The sequence below is a fragment of the Salvelinus fontinalis genome, chromosome 14, assembly GCF_029448725.1.
Source record: "Salvelinus fontinalis isolate EN_2023a chromosome 14, ASM2944872v1, whole genome shotgun sequence".
Lineage (NCBI taxonomy): Eukaryota > Metazoa > Chordata > Actinopteri > Salmoniformes > Salmonidae > Salvelinus > Salvelinus fontinalis.
Window position 1 is genome coordinate 3,903,511 of NC_074678.1, and position 14,901 is coordinate 3,918,411.

Consider the following 14,901-nt stretch of genomic DNA (forward strand, 5'->3'; position numbering starts at 1 on the left):
GTTCCTATCCACTCAGTAAGGCCAGCAGGCTAATGTTCCTATAGACTCAGTAAGGCCAGCAGGCTAATGTTCCTATAGACTCAGTAAGACCAGCAGGCTAATGTTCCTATCCACCCAGTAAGGCCAGCAGGCTAATGTTCCTATAGACTCAGTAAGACCAGCAGGCTAATGTTCCCATCCACTCAGTAAGGCCAGCAGGCTAATGTTCCTATCCACTCAGTAAGGCCAGCAGGCTAATGTTCCTATAGACTCAGTAAGGCCAGCAGGCTAATGTTCCTATAGACCCAGTAAGACCAGCAGGCTAATGTTCCTATCCACCCAGTAAGGCCAGCAGGCTAATGTTCCTATCCACTCAGTAAGGCCAGCAGGCTAATGTTCCTATCCACTCAGTAAGGCCAGCAGGCTAATGTTCCTATCCACCCAGTAAGGCCAGCAGGCTAATGTTCCTATAGACCCAGTAAGGACAGCAGGCTAATGTTCCTATAGACTCAGTAAGACCAGCAGGCTAATGTTCCTATAGACCCAGTAAGGACAGCAGGCTAATGTTCCTATAGACTCAGTAAGGCCAGCAGGCTAATGTTCCTATAGACTCAGTAAGGTCAGCAGGCTAATGTTCCTATAGACTCAGTAAGACCAGCAGGCTAATGTTCCTATAGACTCAGTAAGGTCAGCAGGCTAATGTTCCTATAGACTCAGTAAGACCAGCAGGCTAATGTTCCTATAGACTCAGTAAGACCAGCAGGCTAATGTTCCTATCCACTCAGTAAGGCCAGCAGGCTAATGTTCCTATCCACTCAGTAAGGCCAGCAGGCTAATGTTCCTATCCACTCAGTAAGGCCAGCAGGCTAATGTTCCTATAGACTCAGTAAGGCCAGCAGGCTAATGTTCCTATAGACCCAGTAAGACCAGCAGGCTAATGTTCCTATAGACCCAGTAAGACCAGCAGGCTAATGTTCCTATCAACTCAGTAAGGCCAGCAGGCTAATGTTCCTATAGACCCAGTAAGACCAGCAGGCTAATGTTCCTATAGACCCAGTAAGACCAGCAGGCTAATGTTCCTATCAACTCAGTAAGGCCAGCAGGCTAATGTTCCTATAGACCCAGTAAGACCAGCAGGCTAATGTTCCCACTACACCCAGTAAGGCCAGCAGGCTAATGTTCCCATCCACTCAGTAAGGCCAGCAGGCTAATGTTCCTATCCACTCAGTAAGACCAGCAGGCTAATGTTCCTATCCACTCAGTAAGGCCAGCAGGCTAATGTTCCTATAGACTCAGTAAGGCCAGCAGGCTAATGTTCCTATCCACTCAGTAAGGCCAGCAGGCTAATGTTCCTATCCACCCAGTAAGACCAGCAGGCTAATGTTCCTATCCACTCAGTAAGACCAGCAGGCTAATGTTCCTATAGACTCAGTAAGACCAGCAGGCTAATGTTCCTATACACTCAGTAAGACCAGCAGGCTAATGTTCCTATAGACTCAGTAAGACCAGCAGGCTAATGTTCCTATACACTCAGTAAGACCAGCAGGCTAATGTTCCTATCCACCCAGTAAGGCCAGCAGGCTAATGTTCATATCCACCCACTAAGACCAGCAAGCTAATGTTCCTATCCACTCAGTAAGGCCAGCAGGCTAATGTTCCTATCCACTCAGTAAGACCAGCAGGCTAATGTTCCTATCCACCCAGTAAGACCAGCAGGCTAATGTTCCTATCCACCCAGTAAGACCAGCAGGCTAATGTTCCTATCCACTCAGTAAGACCAGCAGGCTAATGTTCCTATCCACCCAGTAAGGCCAGCAGGCTAATGTTCCTATAGACCCAGTAAGACCAGCAGGCTAATGTTCCTATAGACTCAGTAAGACCAGCAGGCAAATGTTCCTATCCACTCAGTAAGACCAGCAGGCTAATGTTCCTATAGACTCAGTAAGGCCAGCAGGCTAATGTTCCTATAGACTCAGTAAGACCAGCAGGCTAATGTTCCTATCCACTCAGTAAGGCCAGCAGGCTAATGTTCCTATCCACTCAGTAAGACCTGCAGGATAATGTTCCTATCCACTCAGTAAGGCCAGCAGGCTAATGTTCCTATCCACTCAGTAAGGCCAGCAGGCTAATGTTCCTATTGACTCAGTAAGGCCAGCAGGCTAATGTTCCTATCCACTCAGTAAGACCTGCAGGATAATGTTCCTATCCACTCAGTAAGGCCAGCAGGCTAATGTTCCTATAGACTCAGTAAGACCAGCAGGCTAATGTTCCTATAGACTCAGTAAGACCAGCAGGCTAATGTTCCTATAGACTCAGTAAGGTCAGCAGGCTAATGTTCCCACTACACTCAGTAAGGCCAGCAGGCTAATGTTCCTATCCACCCAGTAAGACCAGCAGGCTAATGTTCCTATCCACTCAGTAAGACCAGCAGGCTAATGTTCCTATCCACCCAGTAAGACCAGCATGCTAATGTTCCTATCCACTCAGTAAGACCAGCAGGCTAATGTTCCTATCCACTCAGTAAGACCAGCAGGCTAATGTTCCTATAGACTCAGTAAGACCAGCAGGCTAATGTTCCTATAGACTCAGTAAGACCAGCAGGCTAATGTTCCTATAGACTCAGTAAGACCAGCAGGCTAATGTTCCTATAGACTCAGTAAGACCAGCAGGCTAATGTTCCTATAGACTCAGTAAGACCAGCAGGCTAATGTTCCTATAGACTCAGTAAGACCAGCAGGCTAATGTTCCTATAGACTCAGTAAGGCCAGCAGGCTAATGTTCCTATAGACTCAGTAAGACCAGCAGGCTAATGTTCCTATCCACCCAGTAAGACCAGCAGGCTAATGTTCCTATCCACTCAGTAAGGCCAGCAGGCTAATGTTCCTATAGACCCAGTAAGACCAGCAGGCTAATGTTCCTATCCACTCAGTAAGACCAGCAGGCTAATGTTCCTATAGACCCAGTAAGACCAGCAGGCTAATGTTCCTATCCACTCAGTAAGACCTGCAGGATAATGTTCCTATCCACTCAGTAAGACCAGCAGGCTAATGTTCCTATAGACTCAGTAAGAACAGCAGGCTAATGTTCCTATAGACTCAGTAAGGCCAGCAGGCTAATGTTCCTATAGACTCAGTAAGACCAGCAGGCTAATGTTCCTATCGACTCAGTAAGACCAGCAGGCTAATGTTCCTATCGACTCAGTAAGACCAGCAGGCTAATGTTCCTATCCACTCAGTAAGTCCAGCAGTCTAATGTTCCTATAGACTCAGTAAGTCCAGCAGGCTAATGTTCCTATAGACTCAGTAAGACCAGCAGGCTAATGTTCCTATCCACCCAGTAAGTCCAGCAGGCTAATGTTCCTATCCACTCAGTAAGTCCAGCAGGCTAATGTTCCTATAGACTCAGTAAGACCAGCAGGCTAATGTTCCTATAGACTCAGTCAGACCAGCAGGCTAATGTTCCTATAGACTCAGTAAGACCAGCAGGCTAATGTTCCTATAGACTCAGTAAGGCCAGCAGGCTAATGTTCCTATAGACTCAGTAAGGCCAGCAGGATAATGTTCCTATAGACTCAGTAAGACCAGCAGGCTAATGTTCCTATAGACTCAGTAAGACCAGCAGGCTAATGTTCCTATAGACTCAGTAAGACCAGCAGGCTAATGTTCCTATCCACTCAGTAAGACCAGCAGGCTAATGTTCCTATCCACTCAGTAAGTCCAGCAGTCTAATGTTCCTATAGACTCAGTAAGACCAGCAGGCTAATGTTCCTATCCACTCAGTAAGTCCAGCAGGCTAATGTTCCTATCCACTCAGTAAGACCAGCAGGCTAATGTTCCTATAGACTCAGTAAGACCAGCAGGCTAATGTTCCCATCCACTCAGTAAGTCCAGCAGGCTAATGTTCCTATCCACTCAGTAAGACCAGCAGGCTAATGTTCCTATAGACTCAGTAAGGCCAGCAGGCTAATGTTCCTATCCACTCAGTAAGACCAGCAGGCTAATGTTCCTATCCACTCAGTAAGGCCAGCAGGCTAATGTTCCTATAGACTCAGTAAGACCAGCAGGCTAATGTTCCTATCCACTCAGTAAGGCCAGCAGGCTAATGTTCCTATCCACTCAGTAAGACCAGCAGGCTAATGTTCCTATAGACTCAGTAAGGCCAGCAGGCTAATGTTCCTATCCACTCAGTAAGACCAGCAGGCTAATGTTCCTATCCACTCAGTAAGGCCAGCAGGCTAATGTTCCTATAGACTCAGTAAGGCCAGCAGGCTAATGTTCCTATAGACTCAGTAAGACCAGCAGGATAATGTTCCTATAGACTCAGTAAGACCAGCAGGCTAATGTTCCTATAGACTCAGTAAGACCAGCAGGCTAATGTTCCTATAGACTCAGTAAGGCCAGCAGGCTAATGTTCCTATCCACTCAGTAAGACCAGCAGGCTAATGTTCCTATAGACTCAGTAAGGCCAGCAGGCTAATGTTCCTATAGACTCAGTAAGGCCAGCAGGCTAATATTCCTATAGACTCAGTAAGACCAGCAGGCTAATGTTCCTATCAACTCAGTAAGACCAGCAGGCTAATGTTCCTATCCACTCAGTAAGACCAGCAGGCTAATGTTCCTATAGACTCAGTAATGCCAGCAGGCTAATGTTCCTATAGACTCAGTAAGACCAGCAGGCTAATGTTCCTATCCACTCAGTAAGACCAGCAGGCTAATGTTCCTATAGACTCAGTAAGGCCAGCAGGCTAATGTTCCTATAGACTCAGTAAGACCAGCAGGCTAATGTTCCTATAGACCCAGTAAGACCAGCAGGCTAATGTTCCTATAGACTCAGTAAGGCCAGCAGGCTAATGTTCCTATAGACTCAGTAAGACCAGCAGGCTAATGTTCCTATAGACTCAGTAAGACCAGCAGGCAAATGTTCCTATCCACCCAGTAAGACCAGCAGGCTAATGTTCCTATCCACTCAGTAAGACCAGCAGGCTAATGTTCCTATCCACCCAGTAAGACCAGCAGGCTAATGTTCCTATAGACTCAGTAAGGCCAGCAGGCTAATGTTCCTATAGACTCAGTAAGACCAGCAGGCTAATGTTCCTATCCACTCAGTAAGACCAGCAGGCTAATGTTCCTATCCACTCAGTAAGACCAGCAGGCTAATGTTCCTATAGACTCAGTAAGGCCAGCAGGCTAATGTTCCTATAGACTCAGTAAGGCCAGCAGGCTAATGTTCCTATAGACTCAGTAAGACCAGCAGGCTAATGTTCCTATCCACTCAGTAAGACCAGCAGGCTAATGTTCCTATCCACTCAGTAAGACCAGCAGGCTAATGTTCCTATAGACTCAGTAAGGCCAGCAGGCTAATGTTCCTATAGACTCAGTAAGACCAGCAGGCTAATGTTCCTATCCACTCAGTAAGGACAGCAGGCTAATGTTCCTATCCAATCAGTAAGACCAGCAGGCTAATGTTCCTATCCACCCAGTAAGACCAGTAGGCTAATGTTCCTATCCACCCAGTAAGACCAGCAGGCTAATGTTCCTATCCACTCAGTAAGACCAGCAGGCTAATGTTCCTATACACTCAGTAAGGCCAGCAGGCTAATGTTCCTATCCACTCAGTAAGACCAGCAGGCTAATGTTCCTATACACTCAGTAAGGCCAGCAGGCTAATGTTCCTATAGGCTCAGTAAGGCCAGCAGGCTAATGTTCCTATAGACTCAGTAAGGCCAGCAGGCTAATGTTCCTATAGACTCAATAAGACCAGCAGGCTAATGTTCCTATCCACTCAGTAAGACCAGCAGGCTAATGTTCCTATCCACTCAGTAAGACCAGCAGGCTAATGTTCCTATCCACTCAGTAAGACCAGCAGGCTAATGTTCCTATAGACTCAGTAAGACCAGCAGGCTAATGTTCCTATAGACTCAGTAAGACCAGCAGGCTAATGATCCTATCCACCCAGTAAGGCCAGCAGGCTAATGTTCCTATAGACTCAGTAAGACCAGCAGGCTAATGTTCTCATCGACCCAGTAAGACCAGCAGGCTAATGTTCCTAACCACCCAGTAAGACCAGCAGGCTAATGTTCCTATCCACTCAGTAAGACCAGCAGGCTAATGTTCCTATAGACTCAGTAAGGCCAGCAGGCTAATGTTCCTATAGACTCAGTAAGACCAGCAGGCTAATGTTCCTATCCACTCAGTAAGACCAGCAGACTAATGTTCCTATAGACTCAGTAAGACCAGCAGGCTAATGTTCCTATCCACTCAGTAAGACCAGCAGGCTAATGTTCCTATAGACTCAGTAAGGCCAGCAGGCTAATGTTCCTATAGACTCAGTAAGACCAGCAGGCTAATGTTCCTATCCACTCAGTAAGGCCAGCAGGCTAATGTTCCTATCCACTCAGTAAGACCAGCAGGCGAATGTTCCTATCCACTCAGTAAGACCAGCAGGCTAATGTTCCTATAGACTCAGTAAGGCCAGCAGGCTAATGTTCCTATAGACTCAGTAAGGCCAGCAGGCTAATGTTCCTATAGACTCAGTAAGACCAGCAGGCTAATGTTCCTATAGACTCAGTAAGGCCAGCAGTCTAATGTTCCTATCCACTCAGTAAGACCAGCAGGCTAATGTTCCTATAGACTCAGTAAGGCCAGCAGGCTAATGTTCCTATAGACTCAGTAAGACCAGCAGGCTAATGTTCCTATCCACTCAGTAAGGCCAGCAGGCTAATGTTCCTATAGACTCAGTAAGGCCAGCAGGCTAATGTTCCTATAGACTCAGTAAGACCAGCAGGCTAATGTTCCTATCCACTCAGTAAGGCCAGCAGGCTAATGTTCCTATAGACTCAGTAAGACCAGCAGGCTAATGTTCCTATCCACTCAGTAAGACCAGCAGGCTAATGTTCCTATAGACCCAGTAAGACCAGCAGGCTAATGTTCCTATCCACTCAGTAAGTCCAGCAGGCTAATGTTCCTATCCACTCAGTCAGGCCAGCAGGCTAATGTTCCTATAGACTCAGTAAGACCAGCAGGCTAATGTTCCTATCCACTCAGTAAGACCAGCAGGCTAATGTTCCTATCCACTCAGTAAGACCAGCAGGCTAATGTTCCTATCCACTCAGTAAGGCCAGCAGGCTAATGTTCCTATCCACTCAGTAAGACCAGCAGGCTAATGTTCCTATCCACTCAGTCAGGCCAGCAGGCTAATGTTCCTATCCACCCAGTAAGACCAGCAGGCTAATGTTCCTATCCACTCAGTAAGACCAGCAGGCTAATGTTCCTATAGACTCAGTAAGAACAGCAGGCTAATGTTCCTATAGACTCAGTAAGACCAGCAGGCTAATGTTCCTATAGACTCAGTAAGACCAGCAGGCTAATGTTCCTATAGACTCAGTAAGACCAGCAGGCTAATGTTCCTATAGACCCAGTAAGACCAGCAGGCTAATGTTCCTATAGACTCAGTAAGGCCAGCAGGCTAATGTTCCTATAGACTCAGTAAGACCAGCAGGCTAATGTTCCTATCCACTCAGTAAGGCCAGCAGGCTAATGTTCCTATCCACTCAGTAAGGCCAGCAGGCTAATGTTCCTATAGACTCAGTAAGACCAGCAGGCTAATGTTCCTATCCACTCAGTAAGGCCAGCAGGCTAATGTTCCTATAGACTCAGTAAGACCAGCAGGCTAATGTTCCTATCCACTCAGTAAGGCCAGCAGGCTAATGTTCCTATAGACTCAGTAAGACCAGCAGGCTAATGTTCCTATCCACTCAGTAAGACCTGCAGGATAATGTTCCTATAGACTCAGTAAGGCCAGCAGGCTAATGTTCCTATCCACTCAGTAAGGCCAGCAGGCTAATGTTCCTATAGACTCAGTAAGGCCAGCAGGCTAATGTTCCTATAGACTCAGTAAGACCAGCAGGCTAATGTTCCTATCCACTCAGTAAGGCCAGCAGGCTAATGTTCCTATAGACTCAGTAAGACCAGCAGGCTAATGTTCCTATCCACTCAGTAAGACCAGCAGGCTAATGTTCCTATAGACCCAGTAAGACCAGCAGGCTAATGTTCCTATCCACTCAGTAAGTCCAGCAGGCTAATGTTCCTATCCACTCAGTCAGGCCAGCAGGCTAATGTTCCTATAGACTCAGTAAGACCAGCAGGCTAATGTTCCTATCCACTCAGTAAGACCAGCAGGCTAATGTTCCTATCCACTCAGTAAGACCAGCAGGCTAATGTTCCTATCCACTCAGTAAGGCCAGCAGGCTAATGTTCCTATCCACTCAGTAAGACCAGCAGGCTAATGTTCCTATCCACTCAGTCAGGCCAGCAGGCTAATGTTCCTATCCACCCAGTAAGACCAGCAGGCTAATGTTCCTATCCACTCAGTAAGACCAGCAGGCTAATGTTCCTATCGACTCAGTAAGACCAGCAGGCTAATGTTCCTATCCACTCAGTAAGACCAGCAGGCTAATGTTCCTATACACTCAGTAAGGCCAGCAGGCTAATGTTCCTATCCACTCAGTAAGACCAGCAGGCTAATGTTCCTATAGACTCAGTAAGAACAGCAGGCTAATGTTCCTATAGACTCAGTAAGACCAGCAGGCTAATGTTCCTATCCACTCAGTAAGACCAGCAGGCTAATGTTCCTATCCACTCAGTAAGAACAGCAGGCTAATGTTCCTATAGACTCAGTAAGAACAGCAGGCTAATGTTCCTATAGACTCAGTAAGACCAGCAGGCTAATGTTCCTATAGACTCAGTAAGACCAGCAGGCTAATGTTCCTATAGACCCAGTAAGACCAGCAGGCTAATGTTCCTATAGACTCAGTAAGGCCAGCAGGCTAATGTTCCTATCCACCCAGTAAGACCAGCAGGCTAATGTTCCTATAGACTCAGTAAGAACAGCAGGCTAATGTTCCTATAGACCCAGTAAGACCAGCAGGCTAATGTTCCTATAGACTCAGTAAGACCAGCAGGCTAATGTTCCTATCCACTCAGTAAGACCAGCAGGCTAATGTTCCTATCCACCCAGTAAGACCAGTAGGCTAATGTTCCTATCCACTCAGTAAGGCCAGCAGGCTAATGTTCCTATCCACTCAGTAAGACCAGCAGGCTAATGTTCCTATCCACCCAGTAAGACCAGTAGGCTAGTCTTTAAAACAAAAAGTTTTATTGCTATGTAACTGTTATGAAAGTTGTATTGTGAATTTGTTTTGTATTTAAAACGTGTACATGACACTGCAACAAAATCTCCCCATAGGAACAGAGTCAGTCGAGTAAAAAGTATTTATATTCCACTTGATTACTGCTACAGTGCTATTTGGGTTATTAAATCGGAGTCGTCCCTCCGTTCTAGATTTATTGTCATTTTTGTGTATAAATATATAAATATATTTATATATATATATAAATATATATATAAATATAAATATATATATAAATATATATATATATAAATATATAAATATATAAATATATATATATATAAGGCTCCCTGCCTGTGCCATCAAACCCCTACAACTCATCCAGAACGCCGCAGCCCGTCTGGTGTTCAACCTTCCCAAGTTCTCTCACGTCACCCCGCTCCTCCGCTCTCTCCACTGGCTTCCAGTTGAAGCTCGCATCCGCTACAAGACCATGGTGCTTGCCTACGGAGCTGTGAGGGGAACGGCACCTCAGTACCTTCAGGCTCTGATCAGGCCCTACACCCAAACAAGGGCACTGCGTTCATCCACCTCTGGCCTGCTCGCCTCCCTACCACTGAGGGAGTACAGTTCCCGCTCAGCCCAGTCAAAACTGTTCGCTGCTCTGGCACCCCAATGGTGGAACAAACTCCCTCACGACGCCAGGACAGCGGAGTCAATCACCACCTTCCGGAGACACCTGAAACCCCACCTCTTCAAGGAATACCTAGGATAGGATAAAGCAATCCTTCTGCCCCCCCCCCCCCTTAAAAGATTTAGATGCACTATTGTAAAGTGGCTGTTCCACTGGATGTCATTAGGTGAATGCACCAATTTGTAAGTCGCTCTGGATAAGAGCGTCTGCTAAATGACTTAAATGTAAATGTAAATGTATAAATATATAAATATATATATAAATATATAAATATATAAATATATATATATATATATATATATAAATATATATATATAAATATATATATAAATATATATATAAATATATATATAAATATATATATATAAATATATAAATATATAAATATATAAATATATAAATATATAAATATATATATATATATATATATATATATATATATATATATATATTTCCCCCCTGACATATTGTTTGACATTTTACTGCATTGTTAGGCGCTAGTAACATAAGCATTTTGCTGCACCCACTATAACACCTGCTAAACTGTGAACACGACCAATAAACTTTAAAGTTGAGAAAATTATTTGTTTCAAGTGGTAAAAAAAGTGTAAAAAAATATGGCTTTCCTACTACTAATTTAAACTGCATACTGTGTACTATTTAGGAAGTACTGTTAAGTAAAAACGACCGCAGTAAGCAACAAACAGCAGCATCCTCGGCTCATCCTACTGAGAATGCCTGATCTATTGTGCAACTGCATTGCGTGCCGCCATTCCATCAGTTTCTGATTATCAGCTGTTGTCAGACACACGTGGGTCTCGTAATATCAGACGCTTCATCAATAGTGGGCAGCGAATTCTACCAGATGAAAAGACTAAATAACTATGACATCCTGTCATTTAAAGCACACTACGTTTTTTTACATTTAATTTGATATAAAACAGTTTTTCGCCTACAAGTATGGGTATTCAGACACAACCAAATACAAAGACATCCTAGGCAGCTCCACTATTTGACATTAATTAAGGTGATCTAGAACAGTGCTGTATAGAGCCTATAACTACTACCGGTGACATAGAACAATGATGTATAGAACCTATAACTACTACCGGTGACATAGAACAGTGCTGTATAGAGCCTATAACTAGTACAGCTGACATAGAACAGTGCTGTATAGAGCCTATAACTAGTACAGCTGACATAGAACAGTGCTGTATAGAGCCTATAACTAGTACAGCTGACATAGAACAGTGATGTATAGAGCCTATAACTAGTACAGCTGACATAGAACAGTGATGTATAGAGCCTATAACTAGTACAGCTGACATAGAACAGTGATGTATAGAGCCTATAACTACTACCGGTGACATAAATCAGTGCTGTATAGAGCCTGTAACTAGCACAGCTGACATAGAACAGTGCTGTATAGAGCCTATAACTAGTACAGCTGACATAGAACAGTGCTGTATAGAGCCTATAACTAGTACAGCTGACATAGAACAGTGCTGTATAGAGCCTATAACTAGTACAGCTGACATAGAACAGTGCTGTATAGAGCCTATAACTAGTACAGCTGACATAGAACAGTGCTGTATAGAGCCTATAACTAGTACAGCTGACATAGAACAGTGCTGTATAGAGCCTATAACTAGTACAGCTGACATAGAACAGTGATGTATAGAGCCTATAACTAAGCTGACATAGAACCGTGCTGTATAGAGCCTATAACTAGTACAGCTGACATAGAACAGTGCTGTATAGAGCCTATAACTAGTACAGCTGACATAGAACAGTGCTGTATAGAGCCTATAACTAGTACAGCTGACATAGAACAGTGCTGTATAGAGCCTATAACTAAGCTGACATAGAACCGTGCTGTATAGAGCCTATAACTAGTACAGCTGACATAGAACAGTGCTGTATAGAGCCTATAACTAGTACAGCTGACATAGAACAGTGCTGTATAGAGCCTATAACTAGTACAGCTGACATAGAACAGTGATGTATAGAGCCTATAACTAGTACAGCTGACATAGAACAGTGATGTATAGAGCCTATAACTAGTACAGCTGACATAGAACAGTGATGTATAGAGCCTATAACTACTACCGGTGACATAAATCAGTGCTGTATAGAGCCTGTAACTAGCACAGCTGACATAGAACAGTGCTGTATAGAGCCTATAACTAGTACAGCTGACATAGAACAGTGCTGTATAGAGCCTATAACTAGTACAGCTGACATAGAACAGTGCTGTATAGAGCCTATAACTAGTACAGCTGACATAGAACAGTGCTGTATAGAGCCTATAACTAGTACAGCTGACATAGAACAGTGCTGTATAGAGCCTATAACTAGTACAGCTGACATAGAACAGTGCTGTATAGAGCCTATAACTAGTACAGCTGACATAGAACAGTGATGTATAGAGCCTATAACTAAGCTGACATAGAACCGTGCTGTATAGAGCCTATAACTAGTACAGCTGACATAGAACAGTGCTGTATAGAGCCTATAACTAGTACAGCTGACATAGAACAGTGCTGTATAGAGCCTATAACTAGTACAGCTGACATAGAACAGTGCTGTATAGAGCCTATAACTAAGCTGACATAGAACCGTGCTGTATAGAGCCTATAACTAGTACAGCTGACATAGAACAGTGCTGTATAGAGCCTATAACTAGTACAGCTGACATAGAACAGTGCTGTATAGAGCCTATAACTAGTACAGCTGACATAGAACAGTGCTGTATAGAGCCTATAACTAGTACAGCTGACATAGAACAGTGCTGTATAGAGCCTATAACTAGTACAGCTGACATAGAACAGTGATGTATAGAGCCTATAACTAGTACAGCTGACATAGAACAGTGATGTATAGAGCCTATAACTACTACCGGTAACATAGAACAGTGCTGTATAGAGCCTATAACTACAGAGTAGAGCTGGGACAATAAACAGGAAACTCCTGACAGACACTGCCCTCTATAGTCATTTTTCGGTGATTAGTTACACAATATTTTTGCAGAATTGTTGGTTCTATGAACCATAAACCCATTGACCAGCAGCATAGTTTGTTAGCTACACATAGTTAGTTTGTGTAGCCTATTGATTAATTGTCCAGGTGGCTAGTTGTTCTTGCTACTAACCCGGTGCGGCTGTTGTGGCTGTGGTTGAGGCTGGCTGCAGCAGTGTGGCTGGAGGAAGAGCTGTTGAAGGCGGCTGAGGCAGGCTGAGCACTGGGTCCCCGCGGGGTGAGGGTCATGCCTGGGATGCGCGGAGTACCGAAGGGGCAATCAAGGGCCGAAGAAGACTGGTCCCGATCCCTCAGGGCTGGGGAGACATGAGAGATGGTTAGAGCACTGCTGGCCCCCAGTAATGCTGCAGTCAGGCTCTACACTGAGCCCTGCAGGAAGTGACTGGTGAGGTTGTCTCTCTGTGCATCAGCACCCAGACAGGCCCCAACGAGGGCTCCCTGACATTGCAGCCCAGACAGACCCCACGAGGGCCCCCTGGACATTGCAGCCCAGACAGACCCCACGAGGGCCCCCTGGACATTGCAGCCCAGACAGACCCCACGAGGGCCCCCTGGACATTGCAGCCCAGACAGACCCCACGAGGGCCCCCTGGACATTGCAGCCCAGACAGACCCCACGAGGGCCCCCTGGACATTGCAGCCCAGACAGACCCCACGAGGGCCCCCTGGACATTGCAGGGAGGTCTGGCCCTGTCAACCCCTTTGTTAACTGCTACAGTAGTTCCATAGTGTCTGTCTGGTAGAAGAACAGGAGGTGATACTGCTTCAGAAGGGACGATGCTGAAGTCACAGAGACAACACACAGGGATTTATATATATAGCACCGGACTCCTGATCTTATACTCTGGAGACCTCAGACTGGGGCGAAGGTTCAACGTTCCAACAGGACAACGACCCTAAACACACACACAAGATAAACTCAGAAGTGGCTTCAGGACAAGACTCTGAATGTCCTTGAGTGGGCCCAGCCAGTTCCTGGACTTGAACCCGATCTAACATCTCTGGAGAGACTTGAAAATAGCTGTGCAGCCATTCCCATCCAACCTGACAGAGATTGAGAGGAACTGCAGGGAAAAATGGGAGAAACTCCCCAAATACAGGTGTGCCAAGCTTGTAGCGTCATACCCAAGAAGACTCGAGGCTCTAATCGCTGCCAAAAGTGCTTCAAAGTACTGAAAAGGGTATGTAAAATGTGAGTCGTTTTTTTTTTTTTTTAAATAAATGTGCTTGGTCATTGTGTTTAACATTTAATCCATTTTAGAATAATGCTGTAATGTAACAAAATGTGGAACAATTAAAGTGCTCCGAATACACTAATACCTTCCTGGAGTGTGTCGGCTCGCTCGTACACACAAAACACACGTCAGAGGTTTTAAAAAAGGCTAGCGCTGGCATTCGAGAAAACACCAGAAACTTAAAACCGAACAGAGATTAGTAAAAGGGCCAATATGAGAATCTATGCATTAATGTTAACTTTATTAAACCAGATGAGTTTCTTAAAAAAAAAAAGGGTTTTATTTTTTTACATAAATTGACAATGTTTCATGTTTCCAAAGCCAAAACATTTTAATGAAAAATATTTGTGATGTTTTGAGATCTGATGTTTGGGGAAAGAGTGTATAAAGTCAAGAGCCAAGAGCTCCCACTTGTAATATCTCAAAGAACTTGAAGCCTTAAGTGAAAAGCTGTCCATTCTCCCCTGCCCGGCTGCAACGACGGGGTTCCGGGCGTGGATTCTCAATCCTAGTAACCCGTGGTGTTATCAAATATTAGCGATTTTAACTGTGCAACGTTCTATTTTCTACTGAGATTGTCGTAGTGCCCATTTTTTACCCTCTGTGTTGAGAAATTGTCTTTTTACAGTCAGTTTGTTTTAAAAAGCACCAAAACTGGGCCTCCCGGGTGGCGCAGTGGTCTAGAGCACTGCATCGCAGTGCTAGCTGCGCCACCAGAGTCTCTGGGTTCGCGCCCAGGCTCTGTCGCAGCCGGCCGCGACCGGGAGGTCCGTGGGGCGACGCACATTTGGCCTAGCGTCGTCCGGGTTAGGCTGGTAGGGATATCC

General features: G+C 45.0%; 1 protein-coding gene across 2 annotated transcripts in view; it reads right to left on the bottom strand.

The window, feature by feature from the left end:
- The window catches only part of LOC129869413 (rho guanine nucleotide exchange factor 18-like), a 129,738-nt gene that overhangs the window by 76,230 nt on the left and 38,607 nt on the right, over positions 1-14,901 (bottom strand). For both annotated transcript variants that reach the window (XM_055943807.1, XM_055943806.1), the window contains one exon: positions 12,952-13,135. In XM_055943807.1, coding sequence (XP_055799782.1) covers positions 12,952-13,135 — 184 coding nt within the window. The remainder of the gene's footprint in view (positions 1-12,951; positions 13,136-14,901) is intronic.